This window comes from Pleuronectes platessa, chromosome 21 (genome assembly GCF_947347685.1).
Source record: "Pleuronectes platessa chromosome 21, fPlePla1.1, whole genome shotgun sequence".
Taxonomy (NCBI): domain Eukaryota; kingdom Metazoa; phylum Chordata; class Actinopteri; order Pleuronectiformes; family Pleuronectidae; genus Pleuronectes; species Pleuronectes platessa.
The window spans coordinates 3947073-3967956 of record NC_070646.1 but is presented as its reverse complement, the minus strand read 5'-3'; the positions used below and the strand labels follow the sequence as shown (position 1 = coordinate 3967956).

The following is a 20884-nucleotide window of genomic DNA, read 5'->3' as shown; positions in this document are numbered from 1 at the left end:
TTTATTGTGAAAAGCAAGAGAATCCATTTCCGCTTCCTGGTGTTGCGTATTTGTTATGATCCCATGACGCGTTTTCATTTGTTTGATCCATTTCTGGGATTAATTCGTTAATAATGACGCGTTGTGACTGAACGTGAACGTGTTGCTGACGGAGATCGTGCGACGCGTCTGTTGAAGCTCAGCGATGTTCAGAGAGAAAAGGAAAACCCGGAGTTAGCTCCTGAAGCTAACGAGTCACACCGAGACGCTAAGTTCAGAACCAGCTCCCAGGTACTGCAGCTCTTCTGTCTTCAAACAGGGAACACACACTGGTTACACTGGTTTACACTGGTTTAACTGCACGACTTAAACCCAACTATCATTAGATATCAAGTAAACATGAACTTTACCTTCCTTGCCAAGCTAACATGGGATGTTTGTAAATGTAATTTCCAAATTGGGAAACTTTGCATTGATATTGTGTGGTTCTGTAGGTTTTGGTAGATTTTCGAGTATTTTTAATGCTTATTCAACTTGTCACCTTCATAGTGGAGGTTCATATCTTATATGATAAGGTTGGACGTATGGACGTGTATCCTATCAACCATCTTTTGTCTTTTACATCATATAACAAAACAACAATAATTATCATTGTCCAGAGCCTTGATGAATAACTGGTCCACAGTCATCAATCAATCAATTAATCAATAAAACTTTATTAGTACGGCACCTTTCATACAGGTTAGTGCAGTTCAAAGTGCTTCACCACTGACAGATGAGTCAAGAACAGACAAAACACATGTAAATGCTGATGATAAAATACCATAAACTAGATTTACAAAGCCATAATTACAATAAAAGCAATAAATAGAAAAAAAGTCTCAATAAAAGGGGGTAAAACATGTACTGATAATATTTATAGACATGTCAAATTGAAAATTTACAACTTTTAGAAAACTTACTTAATCTGAAGCCAGGCTGAACAGACTTCAACACTTCCACAATAAAAGCTGCCTCACCAAACAGTCATTTCTCACCCTGGGTCCTGTTTGATTTCAGGATGTCTAAACTTGAGCGTCTGAATGCCCGCGTGGCCAAGCTGCTGTCCGAAGCGGTGCAGGAGGTTCTGGAGGTGGTGAAGGAGACGGTGTCGGAGTACCAGGAGAAAACGGCCCGGACACAGAGGGAGAACAAGAGTCTGAAGAGGCGACTGCTGGAGCTTCAGGACAAAATAACGAGAGAGAGTGCACGTGAGTGTAGTCGTGATGACAGATAATGCATCAGTTCCATTTTGGCTCCACTGTGTCTATAAGTTATTAAACAGTCCTTGATTTGTATGATTCGTTTCTCAGCTGCTCTGCCTGACAGTGGACCGATGCCTGAAGAAAAACGAGACACAAAGACTCACGAGCAGGACTCCAGTGTCACTCAGACGCACAACTCAGGCGTCACACACACAGAGCCACAGCCGATGAGCAGCCACACACCTCCCCATGACGTGAAGCAGGAAAGCAGAGAACATGAAAGCCACAATAATACTGAATCACCGGCTGAATGCAACTTAGCACAAACATCTCTTGAGTATTGCAAAGCACAACCAGAGGAGGAGATGCACATAACCGAGGAAGGGATGTACGCAACTGAGGAGTCAATGACTGTCCAGCCATCACACAGTGCAAACAGAGAAATCCATTCTGTCTCATCTCACCATTTGCACAATCCTCCCTCCATCTGTCCACTTGAGGTAAACCTGGCTGCCGTCAATATAGAAGCAGAGCTGACAAACTGCAGCACATCAGAACCTCTACCTCTTCCAGAGCAATATCCCGGATGTGTGGACTTAAGCTGCAACTCTTCCCGTCATAACCCTGCTGAGGCCCCCCCGCCACAAGTCGGCGCCGACCCTTACAAACTCGTCCTTGCCCACTCAAAGCACAGCGTACAGAGGAGGCATGGATTTACAAAACCCAACAGGACTTTGTTCGACGTGAGGAGAATCAAGAGGGAGGACTTCACGGAAGACGACACCCACTTGTGTGTTGTTTGTGGAAAGACGTTCACCAGGGTGGGGAACTTACGAATCCACCAGCGCTGTCACACGGGGGAAAAGCCGCATGGCTGCGTACAGTGCGGGAGGCGCTTCAGTCAGGCAGGAGACCTGAAGAAACACAAGCGAGTCCACACAGGGGAGAAACCGTACTACTGCAACCAGTGTGGAAAGAGCTTCAGTCGAGGGGAGAATCTGAAGAGACACCAGAAGGTCCACATCGGAGAGAGACTGCAGATACAGCAGACGTGGAGGGAGCAGCAGTTGTGATTATGAAACTCAGTGTGAGTCATTCAAATCAGCGCACTTTGATTGTGAGCGATACTTTTTCGTGTGTGGAAAAAGTAAAGTTTTAAATATATTTAAATAATTAAAGCTACGGACTTTTTGTAAATGTTACTTTCCTGTAACTCATTGGTTGATTGTTCCAAGGAGACGATTTGTGTTTCTTGTATTCTTTTATACGATTTTATCAGAACTGCCATTTTGACATTTCCTAACATGAAAATCACAGGTGTAACTGATGACACTAAAAATACATTCATACAGTTCAGGTAATCTGTTTCCAGGATTCTGTTGTTGTGCACACTGGTTCAGCGTCATCACTTATTGAGAGTGAAGGAAATTAGTTTCACTTCCCCTGCTGTGTAAAAATGATTTTATGATGTAAGAAGACCAAAGAGGCTGAAGATTTACAGCTGGTGATACAAAGGCACGGTGTAATTTTTTTAACGTGGTATATAAATGGAAAAACAAAAGTATAATGTGAATGATTTACACTGAATATTTGAAATAATTCTCAACAGCATGATTGTCATAATAATAAGAATGAGAATTTTCCTGAATGACAGAATCTTGTTGCTTGCTGGATATATTTATTGCAGATTAATTTTGTTATTTAGGATGAAAAGAAATAAACCTTGCACAGCTCAATATATGATAAACTGGCACAAACAGCTCAGTGAGTGACTCTTTAAAACAACATCGTCTTGTGGCTGAATTCATTAAATAGGAATAACGTCCTGAGGATGTGTGTTGTCCTGTACTTCATTATTTGTTTGTGTTGAATCATGTTACACAGATAGAATGTGTGAGAAATTATCACCTGCACTTACATGACTTCACAACAGATGTCAGGGATTTTCACAGAGGAAAGAACATGCAACACTGACCGCAATGGAGTTCTCTCACACACACACACACACACACACACACACACACACACACAAACACACTCAATCCCGGACAGAGAGTGCACATCATCATCAAGTTACATTTGAGGAACCACAGGTCCTTGTATTAAGTTACATTACAAGTACAAGACATATGTATGTGTGTGTGTGTATGTGTGTAGACTTTATTCCTCTTACAATAACATTAATGTACAAAAATTAACCCTAAATATCATGTTTTAAATGTGTTGTCATTCCAAAACATGAGGCACTGAGGAGCCGTGAGCAGCATTGAAAGAGAAACACTATAGAATCTAAAAATTGAGCAGAAGCAGCAAATAAATACATAGAAATAAAAACAATAAAACATAGAATCTCAAAAACAATGCAAATTAAATAAGGGTGCAAATGAGTATTGATATTTATGAGTATATATATTCAAGTATTATTGCACAGGAAAGAGTCTATGGTAAGATTCGATTTAAACAGTTTACATGATTCAAAATGTTATAATATATAATTCTATATACTTAAAGTTTAGTGCACATTGTTGTCGTTGATGTTGTGACGTGGTGCTGACGTCACCTCACCTTTCGCTACCAGGAAGTGGTACGCACGCACACACACGCACACACCCAGAGGAAACTGAAACTCATTTCCACACTTCAGGAAGGTGAGTGAACCCCACACGTGTCTGATCCCTGAACCACAAACTGTGTCTTATCCTCCTTTTCCTCCTCTTCCTCTTCTTCTTCTTTTCACTGTTAGATCGCCACGTTGCAAACGGGAAGTGAAAATAACGAGCGACTCAAACAAACTGTACCGACGCGTCAAAACAACACGTCGTCTTCAATGGCGGTGAAAGTAAAACAACACACTTCAGCTCCGGGTGACTTCTTATTAAACGTGTTAAATGACGTTGTGGTACGAGTCTGAACACGTCAGTATAATGATAACAACACATGAGGAGATAGGAGCTGAATAAAGTTGTGTTGTTGTTTGAACACGTCAGTATAATGGTAACAACAACACATCAGGAAGTAGGAGCGGAATAAAGTTGTGTTGTTGTTTGAACACGTCAGTATAATGGTAACAACACATCAGGAAGTAGGAGCTGAATAAAGTTGTGTTGTTATTTGAACACGTCAGTATAATGGTAACAACACATCAGGAAGTAGGAGCTGAATAAAGTTGTGTTGTTGTTGTTGTTTGTGTGTTGAACAGCCTGAGTGTTGAAATGAAGGTTGGTGGGAAGATTCTGGCGCATTTTGAATCGTGCAACTCACCTGTGGACAAGGAGGGGTTCCTGTTCAAGAAGGTAAATCAAAATACCAAAATATGCACAAGTAGATCATGTTATATTCGAAAACATAAATTATTCTCCTCATGACTTTGTTTTGTCTGTTTTTATTTGAGCTGTACTGCATGTGTACCTTCTCCTACCAGTGGTGGTAAAAGGCTGGTCTGAGGCACAAGAACAGGGGCTAAGCACAAGATCCATAGAGGCTAGAGTCCACCTCAAAGATGCAAAGATGCCCGTGAGACAGGGTGTGAGATGCAGGCTGGGACAGAGGACACTGACAGGCAGAACCAGGTGGCTGGGATAGTGTGCAGGTACATCTGTGCCGGGTGGGGATTAGAGGTGCCCGAGTCTCAATGGGATATACATGTACCCCCGGAGCTGAGATCCTGTGGGACTTCAGATTCCAGTGGTGGTGGACAAAGAGCAGAAAAAGGCCTTATGATAGATGGGGCGATCCCAGCAGACAGGAAAAGGGAGCGAGAGAAGATGGAAGTTGAAATGCAATGTGATCCATGTGGTAGTGGGAGCTTTAGGGGCTGTGACCCCTCCCCAAACTGGGAGAGTGGCTCCAGCAAATTCAAAAGTCCAGAAAAGCAAAGTCATGTCCAGAAAAGCGGAGTCAGCTAAGATACTGGCAGATCCCTCAAACTCCCAGGCCTCAATGACATTTCAGCCCTAATCAGTCAGATAAACATATAGAAAACTAAATTGTTTAGAAGACTCTCAAAATGTCTCTACGCATAGACAATCATTCCATTTCTGTTTCTAAATGTTTGACTCTCTAGTTTCCTGGAAGCTTCTGCAACATTTCACCTCCCTGTTCGCTGCTTACTTCACCCGCACAGTTGTGTAAGAAATTGCGTAAATGAGTCAGTAACTGACTCAGTAACTGACTCGAATGTCACACAGGGTGAGATAAAGACTTCCTATTCGAAGCGCTGGTGCGTGCTGAAGGGGAACCTCCTCTTCTACAAGGACCGGGCGGCCGACTGCGACCTGATCGGAGTGATTGTGCTGGAGGGCTGCACCATCCAGCTGTGCGAGTCCGAGGAGCCGTTCGCCTTCTCGCTGGTGTGGGGCGAGCCGGGCCTGCGCACGTACAAGTTCGCTGCCGAGGACCAGGCCGGCCAGGAGAGCTGGATCAAAGCCCTGCTGTCGGCCAACCACAACTACCTGGCGCTGCTCGTCATGGACCTGGAGAATAAGTACAGAGGTGAGCGGCAGGAAGCTCCGGGTGTCTTTATCTCATGTGGGTGAAGGAGAGGGGTCTGTGTGGAGGGCTGCAGCTGTGGGAGGAGGCGTGTTCATCACTGTTTACCACATCAGACACCATGTACACGGTGGTACAGCGTTAAAAAAACATGTCACATTCCTGTAGATACAAGTTTGAGAGCTGTTAATTCAACTGTGTGGAGGTTTTCAATGCAGAGTTTGTGGTTCTGTTGTATTTGATTTTAAAATGTTAACTGTTTTGTCGTTTGTTTGTGTGTGTGTTTGTGTGTGTGTGGAACAATAACACAAAAGAGTTGAATCAGCTTCTCTTTGTTTACGAGTCAACTGAACATGAACCTGATGAACTTAACAAAGGATTTTTTTTACTGCAGGGTCTTTCAAAGGTTATATGAGACAGGTGTTTGTATGTAAAGTTACATATAGTACATTTAATACATTTCATCGTTTTCCTGAAAGTGGATTAACATGTGATTTTGACTCGGGTGGCAGAGAGGGTCAGTCATTGCTGTCACTTCAGCTGTTTGATCATTGTCTTCTGTTTCTTACACAGATCTTTTAGCCGAATTACCCGGCGAAGCTACAAACCCTTTCACGATGCCATATTTCAGCCCATTAGAGACCGGATCCTCAGCAGCCTATCAGAACAGAGCATCCTCGTTGCCGCCCTCGTTCGCAGCACCAGCCGTGGTGGCGGTACCCGGGCTGAGCTCCGGTCCGATGCTTCTAACTCCGACCATCTCTTCCAAAACAGCCAGTAAGAGATCGCCCAAGCTCTGGCCGAAGAGGAACGCCAACGTGGTGCCGATTAACGCCCCGGCTCCGCCCATGGGGGAGTGGTCAGCGATGTGCTTGGAGGAATTCAGTAAACTGCACGAAGATTTTGGAAGAGAAGTCAAGGAACTGATCGTTAATTGGTCAAAACGAGGACAAGGAGGTGAAGACGTTCAGGAAGAGAACTTGATCGATTTTGGATAAATTGATGGGTCTAAACTTAAATTTCAGTAGCCATAGTAACAGTGCAAAGGACCAATGTAAATAGGTTTTACAAATATGAAAAATATTTTTAAGATGTAGTTTTTTTTACGATGTGAGTCAATAAATGATCTGTGACCTGCTTCCCTATTGATTTTTGTTCCTTATGATAGTGACGTGAATCTCACACAAACACACACACACACACACACACCATACATTTCTTCTAAAACGTTTTAACAGGTGCTATATGGTTATTTTCTCCAACTACTAGAAATTAATCACAGCCAAAAATAATTTCAGTAGGACTGGACAATAAATAATATCAATAATTATCGCAGTATATTTATATACATATCTATCACTAACTTTACAATTAAAGTCAAATATATATCTATACAATAACGATGAATTGTGTAAACACAGTGAGGAGGTATAACACATATTTGATAAACCTCACATTTGTCAAATGTTTTGCTGTTTATCAATTATGTGTGTCATTCTCTGCCCATAAAGAAGAGTTAAAAACCGCCACTTTCACTCAGAAGCTAAAATAGAAAAATAAATAAACTGGCATTTATCGTGATAATTATTGATATTTGCTGATTCAATTTTTGTAAATTTTGGTATTGTTATGGCTGATATTGTCCAGCCTTTACTTTGAGTCCTTCTTGACACGAAAAGTTTTTTTTCAATACGTAAGAAGCACGGAGGTTTGATACCAGGTCCTATTTACCAATAATCAGATCTTATTGATCCCTTCATTGACCGATTTGACTGTGCAGGACTAAATTAGACTTTTTCCGACCGTGGGTAAAATAAGGCTAGCAGTTGCATGGGGGGGGCAGCGCAGGCCAAGAAGGGTGATGTCTGGTGAATTTTCTCCGTGAGTCAAAATGGCTGATAAAGAGAGCGGCGGGGGGGCGGCGGGGCTATTTCAGTCTGTCCAGCTGTCTTGTTTTTATGGTCTTTGACTGAGCTTGGTCTCTTTCTCCCTCTGTGTCTCTCGCTCTCTTTTCACCTTCAAGCCCCACACTTGACGTGGTCACTCTCCTGCACGCAGCCCTAAGTGCAAAGGGTTTAACTTCCCACTGATTCACTGCAAACGTCTGAATAAGAGGAACCTCACGTAAACATTTGTACCTTTGGGAAAAATGAGGTCGTATTTTGCGACTTGAAATGGTAGGCGTACCAACGACTGAGGGAACAGTATCACTGGTCCCAATACATACCTTAGCTGTACTGGGGTGTGATTGATGGCAGCCTATGTAGCTCATATATGGAGAGAGGTGGGTGGGCCGGTGTCCTCCTATTCTAAAGCAACTATACTGGGCGCCTGTAGCAGCAGCACCCAAGCACACCATAATCTCAGGGAATCAGAAGTCAGACATTTAAAAGTGGAAGTGAAGGATCTTTAAATTATGTCACGTGATACTAAGCTTAATTTATACATACGTTTTCTAACTTTGAGTTGTTTGGAACGTTTACATGTGCACCAAAAAATTGAAAAACATCGAATACACAACCAGTAGGCTGCTTGTAGAAAATACAAAAAAAATTATATTTCTGTGTGTAAAATATCTACAATGGATTGAACAAAGTGTTTCCACCACTTGTGTCAGTATTAAAAGGTTGTTTACGTTTCTCATTGATGAAAGGTCACTTGTTGCTGGACGACTAGTAGTAGTCGAGTGTCATTATTGGAGCGGGACCAAAGCGTATCGGCCAAATGATTTCAAGTTTCATGACTGTTTATAATCCCCGCTTCTTAGTGAGACCAAACCTCAGACCAAACCTTTCATCTGGACAGGCGATGACTCCCGGATATGTTAACTGCAATTACACGTCAGCGCCTTGTGGAGATCAGGACCCTTAATTCGTAGAAAGTGTGGCTGACTGCAGGATAACTTTCCCGGTTGCGGCAGCGGTAACCTGTCATCGTGCACTGGGGGTTTGTTCTCTCTCGCAGTGGATATCAAAAACCAAAATAGCCACGACAAAGACCCCTGAGGAGGAGGAGAAGGGTATTGGGCGGGGGGGATTTCAGTTGTCCCTCAGCATGTCCTGTCTGTCACTTTGGCCATATTAGTCCACAGATGTCACCAAAGTCAGGCCTCTGTTGGCATTGAATTCACCTCATTCCAAGACTCCAGTGGCCTATTTCGGAGCATCGGTAAGCCGATCCGTCCCGCAACCTCCTCGCTCCTCCCTCTTTCACTTACTTTCCTCCGGCTCTGTTTTCCTGCCAAACCTGATGGTGCGGCTAAAGTTAGCCCCCCGTGGGCTAGTATATAAGGCCCCTAGAGTCCATTGCTTACATGTCAGTCACATCGTCTTTGCGTAGGCTTCTCTTCTTGACCATCAACAACAACCCCAGAAACTTGAGAGATGGTGAGTGTGGAAGAACGGTCTCTAGGGATCTAGGATCTGATGAGGTGAAAAGCATCACTTGATGCATTTGCTGTCTGGATTACCAACATCCATCAAACGTCTCTTAAGCTGAGGATGTGGACCCAGTCTTACTTTAACCTGCTGGCTTGATCCGAAGTTTGGCTCAGGATTAAACTCTGAAACGAGCTGTTTGGGGATAATTGCCTTAACATCATATTCCCCATAGATTTGATTTAGTCGTTAACCCGAAACTAATAGATTTAAAACACTCAGATTTCTTTTTGCACAGAAAACAAATCACCTGCTGCCAAGAATGTTTTGATTCTTATGGCAAAATCACAACAATTTAATAATTATTTTGGGCTATTCTTTATTTGTTTGAGTAATTTGGACGTAGAAATATCTTAAATCTGCACCTGTGCATCCTTTGGTGTTTGACAACACACAGCTGTTAATCCGTTAATCTTTATATTTTTGTATGAGATTGCCAGGATGTATTTTTTGTTTTATGTTTTGTTTGTTTCAATTGTATTTTCCCTCTCATCCTTTCCCAGGCACCCAAGAAGGCCAAGAGGAGGCAGCAGCAGGGTGAGGGTGGATCCTCCAATGTGTTCTCCATGTTTGAGCAGAGCCAGATCCAGGAGTACAAGGAGGTAACGTCCTCTTCCTCAAATGATCTCTTAAAGTTTTTCTAGCATTTAAGATTTGAGGTCCTTTTGGGTCGTGTGAGAAGAGGGACATTTAGTGGCGCTGTCGTTTGACCTCAGAGATAAGGCTCGGAGGAAGCTCCAGAGAGATGTAGACCCGATCGTCCTCGTCAGCGTGACAGGACAGTAAATCAGAGCTTTTCTGGTGACGGCAGCTACCTCTCCCCGGTGGCAGCTCAGTAATCTGCCACTGAGGCTGGAAACAGTCGCTCTGTGACCCCACTGGAATGCCGCCCAACAGCTGGTGGGCAGTGACATAAATTCAAAGCAGGAGAGTCTCAATCAAGGTCCAAAGAACAAAGGCAAATTATAGAGGTTGTGGATCTTACGTTGAGTCGAAACAGGGAAGAAAAAGGGGCGCAAAATGTTGACGCTTTATTAGGGGGCTTTACGTTGGTATCCAGGTAGAAATAAAAGAACAAAATGGCTGCAGTCGGTCAGCTGATCCCTTAAAGGCAACACAAGGTGAAAGAATATTTGGCGCAGGTTGCTCTGTCATGAGACGCAGCAAGGGGTATGGAGGGGGGGTGGGGGGGGGGGGGACAGCTGTAATCAATACCTTCTCTTTAAATGTCGCAAGGGGCTTGTCTCAAATTCCTAGACCGTTTTAACACCTTAGAAAGACAAGTGGTGGACCAGCTGCCAAGTCCCAAAAGGTTTCCAAAGCCATCTTTGGTTTCACTGGCTGCTGCGCCCAGCTACTTGGGCCGAGAAGTGGATAACAGCGCCACGTTGACACGTTTGCGTTGGCCGGCTCCCGCACGGAAATAATTATCACAAGCGATAAGGACCTCGTTAGAAATGTGAGGATGTGTGTTTTTATTCCTAATGAGCTAAGCCTGTAGATTAAAGGTGTCGTCTTACTTGTTCCCTGGCAGGCTTTCACAATCATCGACCAGAACAGAGATGGCATCATCAGCAAGGACGACCTCAGGGACGTGCTGGCCACCATGGGCCAACTGAATGTGAAGAATGAGGAGCTGGAGGCCATGGTGAAGGAGGCCAGCGGCCCCATCAACTTCACCGTTTTCCTGACCATGTTCGGCGAGAAGCTGAAGGGTGCGTCGACGCAGATATTTAACGCAGATCTTCTTATTTATTTTCCTTTTCTTATTTCATCAAGTACTTGGAACTCCAAGGGGCACGTTTATCTTCGGACCTGCCCAATGAATTCGCAGTTCATATAAATTAGATTTTTTTTTATCCATTACTCACTGCAAATATTTCCTTTGTAGTTATTATTTATATTTTGATATTTCCTCACATTTATTACTCTTATCTTAACAACTAATGGTGCTTTCTGGTCTTCTAGGTGCTGATCCCGAGGACGTCATCGTGAGCGCTTTCAAGGTCCTGGACCCCGAGGCCACTGGCTCCATCAAGAAGGAATTGTGAGTTGTTTTTTCACTTTAATTCACAGCTTCTTCGTCTCTTCGTCTTGAATCTGGACACGACAGCTCATGTTTGTTTTTCCCCTGCAGCCTTGAGGAGCTCCTGACCACCCAGTGCGACAGGTTCACTGCTGAGGAGGTGAGCTGTTCTGTCTTTCTCTCCCCGTCGGGGTTCACATTCTGTTGTTTTCCTCAGTTGTCCAGGATTGTGAATCTTTAATTCCTCCTCTGCAGATGACCAACCTGTGGGCGGCTTTCCCCCCTGATGTGGCCGGCAATGTTGACTACAAGAACATCTGCTACGTCATCACACACGGAGAAGAGAAGGAGGAATAAATTGTCCCCCTTCTCTCATGACCTCTACCTCCGTTCAAGCCCCTTCACGCCTCAGCATCCACTCACTCCCTCTTCTCCAGCACCCAGGCGTCCTCGCACACGCTCGCGCCCTGGCCCACTCGTTCCGCTTGCCAGCTCACTACGAAAAGACTTGTCTCCTTTATCGAGATCCTCAGTGAGAGGAATGGAGGCTGTGGGGGTGTTTGTGTGTGAGTACCAACAGGGGGACCATGGGATTATTTTTCAATAAAAGATAATCTTGTGCCAGTGAAACTCTCTCTCCATCTCTGTCCCTGCCTCTTGTTCCTCCTGCTTTTCCTCCCGTCACTCATTCTGCTCCTCTGCGTCGAGGCGGTCAGTCAGGGAGCGTCTCTCAGGGTGCGGCGGCGGTTCTTGCTTGAAACAAGTGAGCAACCTGACCCGTGTGCCCTGTTAGTCTCAACCTGACACAGAGTGATTTACGGGTTTGTCCCTGCAAATGTATGAGGGAGGGGTGCACAGTGAAAGAGTGGGAGTACTGTGCTATAATAGTTTCCCTACCCCGGCTCTTATTAAATCTGCCTCTCTTATACACATGTATACAAGGAAGAGTTGCAGTGAGAAGAGGAAAATAAATGTAAATAGAGAAAGAGATGGTGAAAGAAGGTGAGCAGGAGTGAGGAAAGAAATAAACAAAAGTAAAACCGCTTTGTTTTGGACTCTTCTTTCTCCCTCTCACTGGTGTTTCCCCTCCTGTTGTTGTCTGCGCCTCCAATGTAACAAATAAAGAAAGACAAATAAAATACATGATCTTTTGTACGCCATTGTCTCTTGGTTTGAGTCGGGCTGTGGGTGAAAGCTGACTGACCGGTCACTTCGCTGACTGCACAACGTTGGGATAGGATCAGTTTAATGGTGATTAATAGTTGTCATTTCTGGCCAAAACTTCTGAGCTTTAAAGTCTATTTATAGTCCCGACATCAGTGCAGAGCCATGCTGCATCAGCCATAAATGTACAAGAGAGTGGGCCTTAGTAATGAAAACACCCAATCATACACAGAATACATACATACAACACATTTCCCTGTGGATCATGAACCACGATTGAAATGAGAACAGGTTGAGATTCTGATATTCTGTCAATAATGGGTTGCTGGATCAAATTCTGCAAACATGACCACTTCTGATCGGGAAATTTAAACAAAATAAAACAGTTCAAATAAGTGTAAAACAGTTGTCATTTTCAGATTTTCACGCAGGCCAAGAGTGAAAGTCTCAGAATCAGAAGAATTAATTTATTTAATGAGTAATGGATATTCAAGTTTGTCTGAGAATTAAATTTACTGACATATTATTATTATTATTTGATATTATTATTATTTATTTATCATTTTTGATAGTAAAAAGTATTATATAACGACCATTTCAAATATATTTATATCTAACCTCAAAGATCAGGCAGTCACGTGACCAGGTGACGTGACCAACCGAAACCGGAAGTAAAACCAGAGGGAACAACACGTTCACGCCTCAAAATAAAAGCACAGAATAATATCTGGGCGTGAATCTACAGGTGAGCAGAGAGAACAGGGGAGAGTTCGTGTTTTATTTTGAAGACAGAAAGCGGAAGCAGTTTGTGTTTGTGTGCGTGTGTGATCAGGGGGCAGCGGACCCACAGTCCCAGTTCAACACAACCGGCCCAGCTCGTCTCCCCTGAACCCAACATGGCTCAACGCTGACGAGCACCGGCGGCATTGGAAGACCGAGCCGCTCCTCCGCGAGTCCCGCCCGGGCAGAGAACCACCAGCCCGCCCGCCATGGCCTCGGCGTCCCCCCGCTGCACATCTGTCCGCCCCCCCGCTCTGCTGGCCGCGGTCGCCCTGCTCCTGCTGTCGGTGACCGCGGTTCGCTCCTCTCAGGGCGACAAGGAGCCGGTGTACCGGGACTGCGTGAAGCTGTGCGTCCGGACCAACTGCACCGGAGCCCGGCTGCGGGGCTTCCAGTCCGCCCAGCCGCAGTACATGGCGCTGACAGGTGAGAGGTAGCGGCTGCTGCCGCCAGGTGGGTCAGGCTAACGGAGCTGGCTAGCACCCTGGAGGCTTCTGCCCCCCCGTGATGATATACATGTTTACATCTACTACACGTGTCATCAGCTGACTGCACTGTATTCACTGTGCTCTCTGCTGGAGCTGCTTCAGAACTCACAACTCTTTAGTCCTTGCCTCGGATGTCTGCATGAAACTTGTGCTGATCTGTGACGAACTGGGTTGAAACTGTCAAATCCAGTTTGACCGGCTGGGTCAGGTGCCAGGAGAGGCCCGTGCAACCATCAGTCATTAGCAGATGTGTGGTGGTGGCACTGTGACAGATTTCAAACCACATCCAACAGCAGGACACTTCTAATAAGAGACTGAGAAGTTCAGTAGAGAGACTCTTATCTATTAAATTAGCGTTTCCATCTGAACTTGAAGTTTAAAAATTGGACTTAATTGTCAGCAAAGTAAACTGAAATTGAGCGGAACCTTTGGCTTATCAGTCAATCACAAAGTTATGTTCAGTTCTCAAGAAGGAACACTCAACGTCCTCTTGTTCAAGCTCGTGATTGTGATTTTTATATTTCAAAGCACGTATTTGTCTTGTTTTTCCCTATATTTCCTTACACTTAAGTATTGCATGTTACTTATTATTACTTACTAACTTACTTAGTATCTTATCTTAACTTATCTTAACTGTAGCTGGGACAAAACAAGCAATTTGACACCTTGACATTGTGATGCCCCCCTTTTCCCCTATTTTGTTATCTTAATCAAACAATCAATAAAAAAACAACTGGCAAATCAGTTAAAAAAGTAATCTAGGCTGGGATATACAATACAACAACAAGAAATACCTATAATTAAGGTTCAATAGTGATATAATTTGCGTGTATTTTACAATCACAGATGTCATATTTGACCTTAATAAATATGTATATCTTATATTGATCAACAATACATTACTAAAGTACACAAGCTAAATTACTTTCCAGTGTTTCCCAAACCATAGTCACAGGGGCGACATTGAAATAATTAGCCCCACCTACCAAACTAAGTACAATCAATTAAAATAATAAACAATACCTGTTTATCCCACTTAAACAGCCATTTATCTCTATCTCAGTTAAATTGACCTGACTATTAATGAGCAAACACGACGAGTAACAGAATAACCACCTTAACATAACTGGTTTCACTTACTTTGGGATCCAAATTTATTTGTTGGAGACATAAGCAGATCTCTGACCCCCTCAGCATCTCTGTTGATCCTGTGTTGCAGGTTGGACTTGCCGTGATGACTGTAGCTACCAGTGCATGTGGACCACCGTGGGTCTTTACCAGGCCGAGGGCTACAGAGTCCCCCAGTTCCACGGCAAGGTTCGTGTTCACTAAAACCTAAATCTGAAATTATTCTATATCAGATTCACATCAAAAAATATTGCTGACATATTTTTATGTATTTTTTTCTTTATAGTGGCCGTTTACGCGCTTCCTGTGTTTTGAAGAGCCAGCGTCTGCCCTGGCCTCTCTGCTCAACGGCCTGGCTTGCCTTCTCATGCTGCTGCGCTATCGGAGCATGGTGCCACGCCAGAGCCCCATGTACCGCACTATCAACGCCTTCTCTCTGGTGGGTCTGAGATGTGCTCAGTTTCGTCATTTACACCAACACTTGCTCACCATCATTTTTCCAGAAATTTTACTAGAGGGCCGGCAGCAAGGTTTTGGTAAATGTCTGAAAGCATCTTATGTGACAAAGGCCTGTGTGTTTCTTTTCTTTAGGTATCTCTCAACGCCTGGTTTTGGTCAACAGTGTTTCACACCCGGGACACGTATCTCACTGAGGTAATGGAAATCAGGTTCTCAGAGTTTCTTTAAGTTTATGTTCATTGAGTGGAAGTCGTTTAAAAAATACATTTTTATCAGCAGCCTGTCAGTCAGAGTTAAAGCATCGTCAGCAGAAAGAGAGCGACACGGGTAAATCCATCTGACTAATGTCAATTGAATCCTCTCTCAGCGTTTATAGCTCCAGTTGGTTTGTAATTACTACTTAATAAAATATTTATCTGCTGGCGGCAGCTTCTTGCTTATTTGGAGGCTTGTTGAGAGCGAGAGTTTCCAATACTTAGACAAGCAACTTGACTTAACAGGGGACCAGTTCATTAATTGTTAATTGGAAATTAAACCTCTTAACTGCTGAATTGTCTTCCCCACCGCCATCTGCTGAGATCAGTGTTGTGCTCATCGGCTAATGAGTTAAGCTAATCACTAACATCCTAATGCTGTTACCCTAACCCCCCCCCCCCCTCCCAGCTGTTGCTCTGTATTTTCTTTTACATATTTAACAACAGTCAGTTTTTCTTGATCCTTGATGTTGATTTCTGACTTCACTAAATGTCTTTCCTCTTTCAGAAAATGGATTATTTCTGTGCAACAGCGGTGATTCTTTACTCAATCTACCTGTGCTGTGTCAGGTGAGCTCTAACACACGGGGAATATGGATGACTGGTGTAAAATCAAATTTTGTTCATGATGCCTGTTTGGACGGGGCTGTTTGTTTGGCCTGTGGTAATGATGGTTCTCTGTGTTCACCTGTTTATTCAGGTAACAGTTAGTAAAACATGAATCATAGAATCAGTTGTTTTTGTGGTCCCTTATGTTAATGAGTCCCGTCCAGAAATGATTAAACAGGTGGTCAGATTAGTGAGTATTTACATTAATAGAAACCACTAATAAAGTCAAGAAGCCTGACAGATAAAAAAAAGAAGAAAGAAGTGTTCTCTGTTATCATGAGCATTTTAGTCTCACTCTCATTCCTGTAAGGTTATTTCTATTCACTCTGGTCTCACTCGTCTCTTTGACAGAACTGTGGGTCTGAGGCGACCCGGGGTCTCCAGCATGGTGGGAGTCCTGCTCATCCTGGCCTTCACCTCGCACGTGTCCTACTTGACCTTCGTCAGCTTTGACTACGGCTACAACATGGCTGCTAACGTCAGCATCGGTAAACCCCTTTTGTACTTAGTTGTTCGTAACAGTTGGTTTTTAATGGTTGTGTCATTTTTCGGAGCTTGGATGCTGAATTTCTCCACTGATTTTAAATTTCTACCGGTTGAATAATTAAATTTTTCCCGCTACTTTTCCTCGAATGCTCCCTGACTCCACCTCCCTCCCTCCCTCTCTCTCTCTATCATTCCAGGTATGGTGAACCTCCTGTGGTGGCTGTGTTGGTGTTGGCAGAACCGGCGGACGCTGCCGTACTGGTGGAAGTGCGGCCTGGTGGTGGTGCTGCTTCACGGCCTGGCCCTTCTGGAGCTGCTGGACTTCCCCCCGATGCACTGGGTTCTGGATGCTCATGCAGTGTGGCACCTCAGCACCATCCCAGTGCACTTCCTTTTCTACAGGTTCGACCGCTCATTTGCAACCTCTTTGTTTCATAGTGTCACTGAGGAGAGAAAACATATTGGGAGAGAATAAAAAGCAACAGTGACAGAGAGATAAATACCTGATGATTCATCCTTACTCTGCTCCTCCTCCAGTTTCCTGATCGACGACAGCCTCTACTTATTGAACACAGAGAAGATGGGTGTCAAAGTCGAGTAGGAGGAGCCCAATGCCTCTTCACCACGCCGACGCCCTCACTCCCCTGCGACCGGGGCCGCTGGAAACCCAAACACGGAAGTAGCTCAGCCTCCCAGATGACATGCATGACACCGCTATGACTTCCATCGAAGTAGCCTCTGTTTACATTTATCCTGTTTGGAAATTTCTTGTATTTATTTCCATGAGAATTATCACCGTGGATACTTGTTCTTCTTAACTTTGCCTTGTTCTCACATGTGTGCTACCTTTCTTTTGCCATCGCTCACAATTGTAAAACAGGATGATGGGAAAATATTTTGTATTCTCTGCCACAGCAGAACCAGTTTGTGACGCTGCGGATCAATATCCTGTTTCCTGTGACTCTTTGTTGCTTTTGAAATTGATCCTGAAACCACGTTTTACCTTTTGAGCTTACGTGTCACCAGCCTCTTGTATCTGCACAGGCGGCAGTTTGCTGTCGCTGACAATAGATGGCACCAAATCACTTGCCAGGCTGTTGTTAACCTGTTTCTGGCTGGTACAGTTTGAGTCCAGGGTCCGTCCATGCCAACTGTGGACTGGCAGGCCCAGCGATGGGTGTTGGGGAGGGGGGGTACATTGAGGGGGGTCGGCTGACTGCCAGCAGATTGATCTAGAGAGAGTGAGAAGGGGGTTTATGTTTGGAGGCCGTTCTAGCTGACTGTGTATTTGTTTCCCTCTCTTCTCACCATCACACCTTTATTTTCGTGCCTCTGTTGTTTCCATCGCTGCTTTTCTTTCTCATGTCTTTCTCATTTTAGATTCTCCTTTTAGCTGCATTTTTTTTTAATTTTCCACTCTTGTCGACCTATTTGTGCTTTATTCTGTTGACACTTTTACTTTGATTACTTGACTTTTAATGTGGGTATTTTGGGGTATTTCTGATGATGATGATGATAAAAGTGTTTATTTAATTCACCTGGATTGCCTTTGAGTGTGAGGTAGGATTTAAGAACAATGCAACAGGAAGTGTTTTTCTTTCCTAATAAATTCTGGAGGTAGGAGGTGTGTGTGTGTGCGTGCATGCAGGTGCGTGTGTGAGCGAGAAAGATTGTTCAGGCGTTTGACGTCCATTATTTTGATTTGGTTGCCGCTGCAGTACTTCCCCAGAATGACACACACAACCAGCTGCTTCACAGAAAACTGCCCCCATCATGTGAAACACTCCACGTCCCGCCATGCCTGCCTTACATACTGCCTGCCTTACATCACAACCTGCTTGTCCAAGACCATGTATCCACTGTTTGGATGAAATCAGTTTCCTTCCAGCAAAACTCTTGAGTTCCCACCGTGTCCATCTTCACCCCTCAGAGTTTCCCCTCCATATGTGCACTTTATGGGTGTGTGTGTACTGTACATGCGTTTTTTTTTTTTTGGAAATACTGCCTCTACCGTTGTATTCCTGTGTGAGAATGCGAACAATGACCACTCTGTGTGTACACGTTGCCTTGACTGGACATTGTGTTGTTTTGTCCATGATACACTGATTATGTGTGCGTGTGTTTGAGGGAGGGAGTGAGCTAGATTGTGCTCGACCCTTTTATAATAGTACTCATGTGTAAGTGTGTGTGCTGGACATTCGCTGCGTGAATGCGTGTGTGAGACGATGGGTAAATTTAGCTTTGCTGACAGCCTGTGAGGGGGGGTGGTGGGGGAAGACAGAGGACAAAAGACATGGAGAGGTCGTCACTGGTCCTGGTGGCAAAAAGTAGACCAGAAACAATAAATAGCTCATATTGGCAAAGGTGTATTTAATCAGTTATTGTGTATTGGACATTTGTGAAATGGTGTCGATGGGACAATAAACACCTGAAAAGCCCATTTGAGCAAAATCTATTTTCATCACTAATCTATTAAAAACTGCAAATACTTTGTCCACTGTAGAGAATTAACCTGAAGTTATTTGTTTCTGGAGGAATTAACATCCAACTCCACTTTGTGCTCTGTACATTTCACTGTTCTTTCTTCCTCCTGACTCATAACCAGTCTCATACCCATCTGCTGCCCCCTGCCTGCTGCCCTGCGCCCCATCACCTCTCCTCCCGAGGGCACCTCCCTCCTCCTCGCACCGACTTTTTGACCAAAAAGAGAAAAATATTTAACAAGTCGAACAAATAAAAGTGTTCTTTGTTGTGAAGGACTCAGGCTCTGCTGTGGTTTTTCCCCCGACATGATGATGTGATTCGTCTCTTCAATTTCAAGTTGAAGTGCAACACCCACCATCTCATACACACACATTTAAAAGTACTAATCTTTGAGCAGTAAGTTATTGACAGAGGGTTTTGTTGGGGTGGGGGGGTTTCCCACCATCGGAGCCCATCATGGACTGTGGGGGGGGTTTCACTATGGATGAATGTAATCAGCTGTTCTCAGGGGGCCCCCCCTCTCAGCTCAGGGCCCTAGACAGCTCCAAAGGAGAAGCCAAAGCGTCTGGATGACCACCTGGTGGCTGGCGACAGTATTGGTACATACACCCCACCTTCTCCACGTTACTGGATGGGACATGGACCAAAAGGTAAAGTCGAAATGTATGAGATTTTAGGCATCTCGTATTAAAACTGATTTAAGAAATTGAATATAAAATAATACTAGTAATGTTTTCACTTATGTTCACACGGCTGCCACAGGTTATCTGTCATGTTTTAAAGGGGAGGGTCAGGTGAGGTCTATTCAGCTGCAATATGCAACTTCACCACTAGATGTCACCACATTCTACACACTGAACCTTTAAGTAACGCTGTAAAAACAACAATTTAGTCCAGAGTAAATGAAGTGAATCCTTCCTCTCTTTTTCCACAGCCATCTGAAGGTCTTACTGACCTTGTGCCAGAATTAAACGCACAGATTCTTTGTCATTATGTCATGAATATCCCAAGGTCTGTATTTGTTATGCCTGTTAAATTGAACTGTCAGAAGATACTGCACATTTAAAAAAAACAAAACATTTATTCAGTATGTGTAGTCGTTGTCCTTGAGCTCTATGAGTTTTACACAGTATCACAAGCCTCCTCGCTTTTCTACCCGTGAAGCCCCCAAACAAATATTCATTATTAATGCGTCCAAAACATAAAAGCTAACTATTTGAAACCCTTCTCTGTGTTTATATGGGTTTTACTATTTCTTAAGAATTCAATACACTTTATTGAATTAATTAAAAAAATGAGTAAATCGCACACCCAGTATACTGAACACGCTCCGTCCCCTGAAGGCCACAGTGGAACTCAACTGGGGTTATTATTGTGGGAATCAAACATTTAAACACCAGCACAACCACTAACCCTCGCCTGGGACTCGTGTTCTGTCTGGCTCAGTCAGTAACTTTTTGTTGTTTCCTGATAGCCTTGTGCACCACGTTGGACTCTGACCCTCGGCTGCTGTGGGTGGGGAGACTGGACAGATTGGGATGAATGGACGTTATTCTTCCTCCTTTAACTCCTGATTTGTGATGGCGAAGTGAAGGGCATGAGAAAAGAAGAAGATGCACTGCAATCTTGCCTGGCATGGAAATTTCCCTTTATAAAAATCAATGAAGCAAAAAAAACAATTGGTAAAGAAAGTAGAACTGAAAATCCATAATTAAGTTTTATTATATTTGCATAAAAAGTCATAATTGATAGTAACACAGAGAGGAGGCGTCATTGAAGAGGGACACTGAGGGAAGACAGATGAATTCTGGGTGTGAGGTGAGTGTTGAATAGATGAACAGACTAGGACGGCACTCAG

At 43.9% G+C, this 20884-nt stretch overlaps 4 protein-coding genes across 4 annotated transcripts; all 4 read left to right on the top strand.

Annotated features, from left to right (window-relative positions):
* Positions 1-29: 29 nt before the first annotated feature.
* LOC128426579 (zinc finger protein OZF) lies at positions 30-3055 on the top strand. Its single transcript, XM_053413517.1, has 3 exons — positions 30-270; positions 1039-1229; positions 1332-3055. The coding sequence occupies exons 2-3, from the start codon at positions 1040-1042 to the stop codon at positions 2294-2296; spliced, it is 1155 nt and encodes a 384-aa protein (XP_053269492.1). The 5' UTR covers positions 30-270; position 1039; the 3' UTR covers positions 2297-3055.
* A 760-nt stretch (positions 3056-3815) lies between these two features.
* On the top strand, positions 3816-6849 carry LOC128426655 (sesquipedalian-1). Its single transcript, XM_053413667.1, has 4 exons — positions 3816-3871; positions 4423-4516; positions 5411-5714; positions 6285-6849. Exons 2-4 carry the CDS (start codon positions 4436-4438, stop codon positions 6707-6709), a joined length of 810 nt encoding a protein of 269 aa, XP_053269642.1. The 5' UTR covers positions 3816-3871; positions 4423-4435; the 3' UTR covers positions 6710-6849.
* Positions 6850-8772: 1923 nt separating this feature from the next.
* mylpfb (myosin light chain, phosphorylatable, fast skeletal muscle b) lies at positions 8773-12329 on the top strand. The gene is made up of 6 exons (XM_053413792.1): positions 8773-9097; positions 9652-9750; positions 10683-10863; positions 11117-11195; positions 11286-11334; positions 11430-12329. Exons 1-6 carry the CDS (start codon positions 9095-9097, stop codon positions 11529-11531), a joined length of 513 nt encoding a protein of 170 aa, XP_053269767.1. The 5' UTR covers positions 8773-9094; the 3' UTR covers positions 11532-12329.
* A 998-nt stretch (positions 12330-13327) lies between these two features.
* On the top strand, positions 13328-19301 carry pgap3 (post-GPI attachment to proteins phospholipase 3). Its single transcript, XM_053414462.1, has 8 exons — positions 13328-13544; positions 14826-14923; positions 15021-15173; positions 15326-15388; positions 15956-16017; positions 16408-16544; positions 16740-16944; positions 17080-19301. The coding sequence occupies exons 1-8, from the start codon at positions 13328-13330 to the stop codon at positions 17141-17143; spliced, it is 999 nt and encodes a 332-aa protein (XP_053270437.1). The 3' UTR covers positions 17144-19301.
* Positions 19302-20884: the final 1583 nt, after the last annotated feature.

Coding starts and splice junctions, on each gene's coding strand:
- pgap3 (XM_053414462.1), top strand. CDS start 13,328: ATGGCCTCGGCGTCCCCCCGCTGCACATCTGTCCGCCCCCCCGCTCTG. Junction 14,924..15,020: donor TCCCCCAGTTCCACGGCAAG/GTTCGTGTTCAC, acceptor TTTTCTTTATAG/TGGCCGTTTACGCGCTTCCT. Junction 15,389..15,955: donor GGGACACGTATCTCACTGAG/GTAATGGAAATC, acceptor TTCCTCTTTCAG/AAAATGGATTATTTCTGTGC.
- LOC128426655 (XM_053413667.1), top strand. CDS start 4,436: ATGAAGGTTGGTGGGAAGATTCTGGCGCATTTTGAATCGTGCAACTCA. Junction 4,517..5,410: donor AGGGGTTCCTGTTCAAGAAG/GTAAATCAAAAT, acceptor AATGTCACACAG/GGTGAGATAAAGACTTCCTA. Junction 5,715..6,284: donor CCTGGAGAATAAGTACAGAG/GTGAGCGGCAGG, acceptor TTTCTTACACAG/ATCTTTTAGCCGAATTACCC.
- LOC128426579 (XM_053413517.1), top strand. CDS start 1,040: ATGTCTAAACTTGAGCGTCTGAATGCCCGCGTGGCCAAGCTGCTGTCC. Junction 1,230..1,331: donor AATAACGAGAGAGAGTGCAC/GTGAGTGTAGTC, acceptor TTCGTTTCTCAG/CTGCTCTGCCTGACAGTGGA.
- mylpfb (XM_053413792.1), top strand. Junction 9,751..10,682: donor AGATCCAGGAGTACAAGGAG/GTAACGTCCTCT, acceptor GTTCCCTGGCAG/GCTTTCACAATCATCGACCA. Junction 11,196..11,285: donor GGCTCCATCAAGAAGGAATT/GTGAGTTGTTTT, acceptor TTTCCCCTGCAG/CCTTGAGGAGCTCCTGACCA.